The sequence below is a fragment of the Morone saxatilis genome, unplaced genomic scaffold (genome assembly GCF_004916995.1).
Source record: "Morone saxatilis isolate NCDOM2014 unplaced genomic scaffold, NCSU_SB_2.0 Contig16, whole genome shotgun sequence".
Taxonomy (NCBI): domain Eukaryota; kingdom Metazoa; phylum Chordata; class Actinopteri; family Moronidae; genus Morone; species Morone saxatilis.
Window position 1 is genome coordinate 24361958 of NW_023339718.1, and position 9744 is coordinate 24371701.

General features: G+C 38.8%; 1 protein-coding gene across 1 annotated transcript in view; it reads left to right on the plus strand.

Moving 5' to 3' along the window:
• The first annotated feature begins 1104 nt into the window (after positions 1-1104).
• The window catches only part of slc4a5a (solute carrier family 4 member 5a), a 30277-nt gene continuing 21637 nt past the window's right edge, over positions 1105-9744 (plus strand). The window contains exons 1-5 of the mRNA XM_035658455.1: positions 1105-1312; positions 3885-4014; positions 5272-5432; positions 7449-7622; positions 8172-8252. Coding sequence (XP_035514348.1) covers positions 1189-1312; positions 3885-4014; positions 5272-5432; positions 7449-7622; positions 8172-8252 — 670 coding nt within the window. The 5' untranslated portion in view covers positions 1105-1188. The remainder of the gene's footprint in view (positions 1313-3884; positions 4015-5271; positions 5433-7448; positions 7623-8171; positions 8253-9744) is intronic.

A 9744-nucleotide genomic window follows, 5' to 3' on the forward strand; every position in this document is an offset into this window, starting at 1 on the left:
TGACCTGCATGTTAGGGTAACAGTTGCTGCTGATGGAGGGTCACGTCCCAGAAATAGACACACACATGCACGTGTAAAAAAAATGACAACACTAACATACAGTATATGTACAATGACATGAAAAAGGAGGTGCATACATAGCACAACACAGTCTAATGTTTCACATACCTGAAGGGTCTTTTCACTTTGTTTCACTGTTTGAAATAATGCCCAAACATTGCCTCTTTTCCTCTATACCAGGATGGAGCATGGAGACAGAGGGATGGGCGTCTCTCACCTTCGCTATGAGGATGAGGAGGGTGAGTGTGTGGTTCACATCAGCGGTAGATCTATCATACACAGGACCTCTGATAACAGAAACAGGACATTAAGTCATAACACCCACTTTGTTTCTTAATATTATCATGAGACGGTTGATTCATCACACTAACTTATAGTTTCTAATTTCTTCTGAGATTTTGTGTTGGTGAATGCTGTTAATGGGCTGCAAATGAGGAGTGAAGAAGGTTAACTGGCTCTGTTCTTTTTCCAAACCTCCAATATTGGTTTGCGTCTCCCTGTTGTTTAGTTATTCCACATGGAGTTTTGTGGGCAATTAGTTTTAAAGTGACACCTTAATTGCCAGCAGATGATCAAGCTCACATCATCCAGGTTTTTGTTGCAAAACAGGGATTATACAGGCCATACGCTAAATCACAGGAAAGCTACAGGACTGATTGATTCTGAATAGACTTGATCTGCTTTTATTGGTGGCTGTAGCAGGGAATGCTGCTGTTGTTAATAAGCAGACATGATGTGAAGCATAATGTATTTGGGTTTGTTAAAGTGATTTAACATTCATGAAAACACTCCTCTGAGTATAGGAGGGATTAATGAAAGATCTCATTAGACAATCTGCCAGTGTTGCTGGCTGTCAGTCAACCATTTTCGGGCTTTTCATTTATTTAAATAATTTATTTTGGAATAACTGTGGTCTTATTAGAGCTTGTTTTTTAAGTATATACCCATATTGCCACTATTGCATTTAAATGAGTGCAACCATTTGTATGATTGTGCAAATTCATGTAACCACACAAGAACCATCCATTTTTGTCCCAAGACCATCAGTCCATCTACATTGGCGTCCCAGTGCCTCGAGGATATCGACGCAAACGCAGGCGAAGGCGCTCTAGTCGTGAGGCTGCTGACATGGACAGGGACAGACGCTACAGCCACCACAGACACCACGAGCACGACCGCTACAGAGACATAGACATAGAGGAAGGACTTATGGATTCTAACGAGCAGAGTCTCCAAGACATCAACCGCACAAGTAAGTCAGAGGCCAGAGAGCCAGAGCAAGAACCTCCACAAACAGCTGAAACAGTCATCTCATAAGGGCAGGCTTCAAATCATTCTAACTTGAGGCCTGGTCAGTTTTCACCTGTATCCTGCTTCTGACTGTCAGTCAATCACTGTGCTGCAATCAGGGTGCTTCTGCAAAACTAAAGATTAATGTAGTGTTTGAATCTCAATTCATGAGGCTACTTAAAACCAGCCTTTTCTCATACCCATACATTCAACAGGATCTAATAGAGGCACTCCGCCAATTTTACATGTCAAAGGCATTTTACTCCTCCAACAACCAGGTCTCACTCCTAAGTTGTCAAATGCTGCCGCTTGGTCAGTGGCCCTCTGCCACTAGCTAATTTCTGGATGCGCCCGCCGTCGAGGTCAGGTGATGTAGTATAAAGAGTGAGAAAGTCCACATTCACAAAACAAACAGAGGACTTTAACCCAGGAGACCGGTGTGTGTGTCTGGTGTGAAACCAAAAGGAAACAACCTACCTAGAGTGTCAAATTTGGAAGCGGAGGGCCACTGACCAAGCGGCAGATTTGATAAATTGTGAAAACGTGTTGCCTCCAGGTTAGCAATACTCAGCAAACAGCTGTATAATGTATAGTGTGGCTTTGGAGGAGCTCTATCAGATACTCTGTGATTTTAAATTGTTGTTTGTTTTTATTGTTATTGTTTTTGTGTGGACCCCAGGAAGACTAGCGACCACTTTGTGGAAGCTAATGGGGATCCAGTTTAAGAATAAAGAATAAAGAATATCAAATCTGAGAACATAACCCTGATGATGTCATCAGGGTAATCTCAGCTCGGGTTTTGGGCAAAACATAAAGCCTGTGGCATGTGGAATTTGAAGATATGGTTGTTTAGAAATCAGTGATTATCTAATGAAAGACAGTACTGCTTTGCATTATAAGAAATGTAGGATTCAGCGTTTTTTCTTTCTTTCCAAAAAATCCCCCATGTTATTAATTAGTAATAGTAATCTGCTGGAGCACACCCTTAGGGACCATGCCAGAGCTTGGTAATAGATCTGGTCTGCAACTGCATTTTTGATAGATTTTGCACTAAAGGATATTATTGGAAAAAAATAGGAAACTCTTGGTCTGCTCCGTTTATTAAGAAAAACATATGAATAGCCTATAATAAAACTTCAGCCTCCTGTTGAGTGGTAATGCACTCTTTTTAAAATAACTCAAGGGAAGTCTGGTGAACATATTTTCTGCACACAGCTGCCAGGGACTATACTTAAAGACAGACATGAACCAGACTGTGTCATGTATTACAATTTTGTTGTGCTCTCCTACCTCATGCTTTTGATTAGATTTTTCTTCCTTCCAGCAGTTGTAACAGTGAACAGCAGGAGTCTGAAACACAGCCTGTGAGTGTGTAGCTTCTGTTTCAGGTTAGAGTAATGAGCAGCCTGGCAGAACACTGCTGCTTTAGCTGTCAAAGGCTTTGGTTAGGAAAGGTTGTCCACCTTGCTAAATCAATGTGGTGCAATCAGTGGCATGGCAGCAGAGGTGTTTACTTTTTCTGGACTGTATGCACTCACAAATACAGTACTTTGGAGCAGGTGGGCCCTAGAACATGAATATTAATAATGCATATAGTGCCATTTGCAGTAGGAGGATAATAGCAGGGACAATAAAGATGTACAATAAAACAACACAAAAGTGTTTATTTAAGAATGTTTTTAACTTACAAAATTGAGTTAATGTTGCTTAAAATGTTCCATGTAATTGATTTACATTTTTTTTTTGTTGAAATAACTTACTAAATCCATTTTTTGTAAGTTGTGCTCATGTCTCTTTAACAGCGAAAGTAGTTAATGAGTCTTTACTGGGTTTGGGGGAGTTTGTGCTCTAGATGGCAAACTCTACATTAAATATGTTGTCAGAAAGGTATAAATGCTCCTGAATGTTGTATTTCGACACATTTTTCCTCTGGTTTTGCATGGTTTAGTGGAAATAACTGTTAGATGCTGTCAATAAAGCACTTCAATATAATTGACTCACCCGTACAGTAATTACCATACAGCTCAGTCCATAGGTCAGCTGCACTATGGCCAGCTGATAGCTCATTGCCCTGCAGTGCCATTCATGAACATGGGGTCCAATTTCACTTCCATACAGCAATGAAATTGATTGTACATACAGGAGGCCCATGATTGAATACCTATAATCAGGTTGTAGCGTGTGATCTGGACGTAGGCTTCAATACTATGATCATTACTGCTGGTGCAGGAGAGGAAATGCATGGAATGATATACAGCAGTCTACAGCTGGTTGTAAACTAGGTGTAAGTGATGAAATTAATTTACTGGAGATCACTATTTACATTCATAAGAGACAGGTCAGTTGATTTGATCTCTCAGCAAAGGAGAAGGGACATCCTGTTTGTCTGGGAGAGAAGCTGTAGGCTTACAGAGCTTACAGGTCACATGAAAGCCATGTACTTACTTTTTTCTTTTTAACATTATGTTTTAGGAAAGCTTTTTAAGCCTGTTAAAACTCTTAAATTATCTTACAAATTCTCTCATTCCATCAAGTGTCTCCGGCAGCAGAGCGGCTACGTTACATCCTAAATGAAGAGGATGACATGCCCACGCCGACGCTCTTCACCGAGATGGACACTCTACAGCGAGAAGGAGATGAGCTGGAGTGGAAGGAGTCTGCTAGGTGGATGACTACACCCACAAACACTCGCACGAACAAAATCTAGACACAGTCCGCTCGTATATCCACTTGACAAATGATTCAGTCCGTCCAAAAACATATCAGTCAGACTATTCAGCAAACTCTGTTTAGATTATGATGTGATTCAAAATTCCCTTTTGAAACTTGTGAAGAAGTATAAAAATTAGACCATTTTCCCTGCACACATTTTGTTAAACACAGTATATGTATTAAGACATATAAAAATAGTCAGCTTGGAACACAAAAGTTTTTTTTTTGCAAAAAAATTATAACTTACACATTAAAATCCTTCAAAAAAATAATCTATTCCTTCTACCTGATTAAATATTTATATAATATGAATATGCAAATGTTGTTCATTTCTAAAGTTTTCTTTCTGTACACAAAATGTCTCCTATCAGACAGCCTAACAATGGCTGCAATCAATTTAGGTGTAAGATTGAAGACAAATTATGACTTTGCAGCTTGATACAGCTGCTGATATGAATAATGTAGTACGTAAAACAAGACCATAGTAGATAGCACCCTCAGCTGTTTAAAGAGTATTATGATTCATTTTTCATCTCATCAAATTTAATCTTCACATATTTGCATCACGATTTAACCGTCTCGCAATGTATATATACATTTAATTACTGAGGTGATTAAACGTGAGGGAGTCATCATTAATGTTATTAGTCCCACAACCTGAATTTTTCATGCTTTGACAAGATCTGCTGCTACAATAAGTCGATTGCAGATTTAAAATGAAGCATAATCTTCTGACTACATGGCTAATCTATCAAACCAATTTATTTTATTCAGAAACTGATTTTGTTAGATTGGATGGAATTTAATGTTTCAAAAAAGCTGTCTAGTTTGAAAACTAGAAGTAAGGACCAAGGACAACTCAGAAAACCCAATCAACAATGTAGGAAGCACTGTCTGGCTCAAATTAATGCAAACTTAAACCCTCAGAACACACACAAACTGAAGTGAAAATAATGGCATTGCCAGACTGGAGTGCTGGAAGATCAAACTGAGATCAGGGCAGAGATATAAGAGTTGTTGGTTCTGGGGAAAGCCATAAAAGTGATTCTTTAACATACAGTAATAGCCACACCACTGAGCAGTGTGTTGCCTGTGAGCTGCCAGCTCAAACCACAGACATCTACTCAGCTGTGGGCACCAAGCTCAAAGAAATCTCGACAGATGTGTATTCCTCACCTGTTTCTTCTCTGTGTGTCCTGCTGCCTTCAGGTGGGTGAAGTTCGAAGAGAAGGTGGAGGAGGGAGGAGAAAGGTGGAGTAAACCACACGTGTCCACACTGTCCCTGCATAGTCTCTTTGAGCTCAGGACGTGTCTCCAGACGGGGACTGTGCTGCTGGACCTGGAAGGCTACTCGTTGCCTCAGATAGTTGGTGAGATGTCCTGTCAGAATTCAGCAGTCACTGTTTAAATCTATGTTAATGTCTCTCAGCTATTGAGGCAACAGTTGGGCCTTTTTGTGTAAACATAATGTTAGTTTGTAAAGTATGTTAGTTAGTATCTTGTTAGCTAACCAAACTCTTGTCTAGTTTAGTTTACTGTGCAGGAAGTGAGCTGTTTTCTAGGTTGTCCCCATTGACAGTATGGTTGTCCCAAAGTTAAATTATTATATCTCAAAACTATAGAAGCCCATTTCAGCCAATGTGACGGGAAGTCAATATTTTAAGTTTCTCATTATAAAGACTTACAGAAACCTTTTTTGTCCCGTCACATTGGTGTAAATAGTGTTCTATACAAAAACCTCAAAATGCCACATTGTAAATGTACGTGAAATACCATTTTTAGTGACTCAGGACACACCTGTACCTCAAAGTAATCCTACATTAGATTTAGCCTTTGCGTATCAAAAGACGGCGCTTTCTAAATGACTCACATATTGTTAAGTTAATTCATTTTATCAGCTACAGCTGTGTTTTTCCTGCTGTGACACTTTTGTATTTAAATCTTACTCTATTGCCTAACTTAGATAATGATGTTGTCTTTATGGCTGCTGTGGAATCATGATTTTGATTTTTCTAAATAACTTATCCCAGCGTTTATGAACCAACAGCCTTATCTCTGCTGACTGTATTCTACATTATAATCAATATAAACACTTCATGGTCCCTTTGCTAGCTTGCTAGTTAGCTAACTCAGCTATTTTCAGACAGTGTAGACTACTGTGTCACTCCACTGTGTTAACCTACATAAACTACTCTAAAAGTTAAAAGGTAAAAGTTAAATATTGCGTGAATATTCTTGTACCATAACAACCTCTTTTAGCTTCTATGGTTGTTAAATGTTGAAACATTTACAGAGAGTGACACATCTGCCAACTCATGCTTCTACCACTTTCCCCATACTACTGACCACAGGCCAAAACGGAAGCTGCACATGCATCAGGATGGAGTGGTCAATAAATCAATCAAACAATCAATAGCAAAAGGATCAATGGCAACAATTGTAGTATTTCCCAGTTTTCAGCCAAATTAAACAACCACTGGAAGCTCCACATAGTAAATTGCGGTTTCAATATGCATACATACCACAATGTTGTTCAAGTGATGGGTAAAAATTTATAATTACAGTTTTATCACATATTCTGGAAAATAGCTTACTTTTTAAGGTTTATTTTTTAGGTTAGTAATAACAATTAATGTAAATATGCCAGCATTAGCCAAGGGGCTGGTTTTCATCTGTAGTCTCCCCAGGGACAGTAGACAAGGGTGTAAAACAGGCTTTTATAGGAATTTTGACTAATTCTGTTGCTTTCAACTAATTGATGGGTTTGACTTCATTTAGTTGATCTCCAGTATGCTGGGTGTCTCTAAAGTGATTATAACTAAGTGGGACCTTGTTGTTATGAGTGTTATGTTGGTTACTAATTTAGTAGTCCTGTTTTCCGTGTGGACTTCTCCAGCAAATGGACATTATGACAATGATGTATACACAGAGATTCTGAGTTAATTCATATGAGACGCCCAACACTTGCTTTCATGGAGTCTGGAGGATCTGCATCGCCCAATCTCAGGACGGAAACCCAACTGTGCTTTAGTGCCACTTAAACTCACAAGTTTTAAATTGTAGTCTGACACTATCACAGGACGTTGTATATGTTGTTAAAGGGCATTTGGATATGCCGTTTGGCGACCATTTTAACAGTTTTATGAAATGTACTCAGTATTATGAACTGCTCTATACTACTGAGGTCAAATCTTGGGAATGACAGTAATAATCCTAGCCATGTCTTCTCCACAGGACTGTAGATATTAAGTTTATACATTCTACATAGACCGTAATGTATATAATATGGTAACAAACTACAATGCGGGAACACTTCAAATTGGATCACACTGGATCAACCCTATGTCAAATATTCCAATGTGAAATATAAATGTGTCCTTTTCCAGATGACATCATTGAGAGACAAATAGAGGAAGGCATGATATCTCCTGAGCTACGAGAGAAGATCACTTTTGTCCTGCTGAGGAAACATCGACACCAGACTAAAAAGCCCATCCACCGCTCCCTAGCCGACATTGGGAAATCCAGCTCTTCCACCAGTGAGTGTCCAGTTCTGAAATGTTCATCTAGCTGTAAGAAAAAATGATTGCATTATGGGAAGAGTATTCCCTTTAGGATGAGAGTGCACTAACCTACAACAAATGTGACAAAACAATAATTATGAGTTCAGTTATCACGTCTATGATTAATGATATTACATACAATGTTGGAAAGCATGTATAATGACATACCATCACATGAAATATCACCCTGTGTCCCTGAGATACGTATAGCAATTTCTTTTCTTTTTTTTCATCTTTAGTGATTCTGGTCCTATTTATAATTTTGCAGCCTCTAAGAAATTCATTATGCATATATTTGACTCCCTTGGTAAATGAATCAACGCACTCCTGCAGTCAACAAGGCTCATATCCTCCACAGGGGATGTATTAATGTTTTATGAGTTAATTACCGCTGTAGCATTTCCTCATCTCATCCGGGCAGTGCACATACTGCTAGATAAATCATAAAGCATCACCTCCGACCGCTCTGTTGCTGTTTGTGTCTGTTTCCGTTTCCCTTGCCAGATCGGAATGTGGGGTCCCGAGGTGGACCGGGTCCGGGTCCAGGTCCAGGGTCAATGGCCAACTTTAACCGATCCACAGAGGACCTCCGAATGAAACAGCAGTCTGCCAACTATGGTCGCCTGCGTGAGTGTCTATCTATGGGTTCATAGTTTGTGGTCTCACCTTTCATAGCATGCCAGTGCATTATGGCCACAAACATCTCTCTCTGTCTATTTTTAAGGTTTAACAATCTTTGGTTAGGTTTTGATTAGTGAAAAGCCAGGTTTGTTTTGTTTTGACCATTTTGACAATTTGACGCAAAGACTGTGCACTTCTACAAAGTGACTCCTGTCACTACCAAATTATATATTGATAGTTTGGCTAGATATTTTATATAAAAATCTGATTTATATGATATCTAGGGATGCACCAATACCATCTGGCATCAGGTTTGATACAGTGCTCATGTGCTCATAATTGTAATCATGAAACTACTCTTGATACCTCATCCGATAGCACTTTACAGCAGCATGACGTCTGATAACCTCTTGTTGGTGGTAGGTGAAGGAGAAGAAATGTCAGCAGGCAACTTTTAAAACATTTAATTTGTTACAGTCAGAAGAGTAAGGAGCATCCGATGAAAATAATAATGTTTTCAAAGTAATTGTAAGGGCTGTAATGGTATTATTAAGTACTCATATCTCTACTCTGTAGTGGCAAGTAACCAAATGTACTTGTATTTGTATTTGGTCTGAAAAAAAAGTGGTATCAGTGCATACCTAATTATATATTCACTAACTGTAGTCAGGAACAAACCAGAGGTAGATGACATTTACTTCCCAAAATCAAATCAACAAACTTGTTTACTCTAAGCGTAAGTATCAACCAGATTGATCTGTAAAAGTGAGCCATTCATACTGAGAATGATGGACTCAGCAAGTATGACCGAACCCCTTCATCCATTCACCCCAACACAAACAAGACATTTGTTTACTGACCTTGATTTACATAAGCTACCTCAATATTTAAATAGAGCTGAATAAAATAAACTGTTTCGATGTATTAGTATTAGTGTAATAAAACTATTGTCTTTGGATTTTTACAGCGCTTTCTCAATCCCAGCTAGCAAATTAAAACTAAGTGGTGATTTGTGTATTGCACTTGTGTTTTGCATTAGAGGGACGAATTTCACTCAATGTTCAATGTTGCTAATATGAAAAAGGAGAGAAGTATTACTAGTGTCTTATTGCTTTACCTTGCCCTCTCTTAAATAAATAAATAGTAACTCTAAAGCTATGTTCACACTACAGGCAAAAGTGGCCCAAATCTTGATTTTTTTTTTTTTGCTCATAGCTGACTCAGTTTTGGGTTTTCTGATCTTGTCCAATTCTGATTTAGGTCACTTTCATATGTGGTCCAAATCAGATTCAGGTCTAATTTACAGGAGAATTCTCAACTGCGATGGAGGCTGTCAGTGGAGGGACAGTGAGACGTTAGACCTCATAAGTATAGGGGGGTGAAACTTAGTATGGGGGTGACACTTCTGTACAAGCAAAACTTTACAAGTCATATCGTGACCGATCTCTGGAGTTAAAAAATAATGTTAACAGCCAAACAAAAAATCTGATCTGAGCAA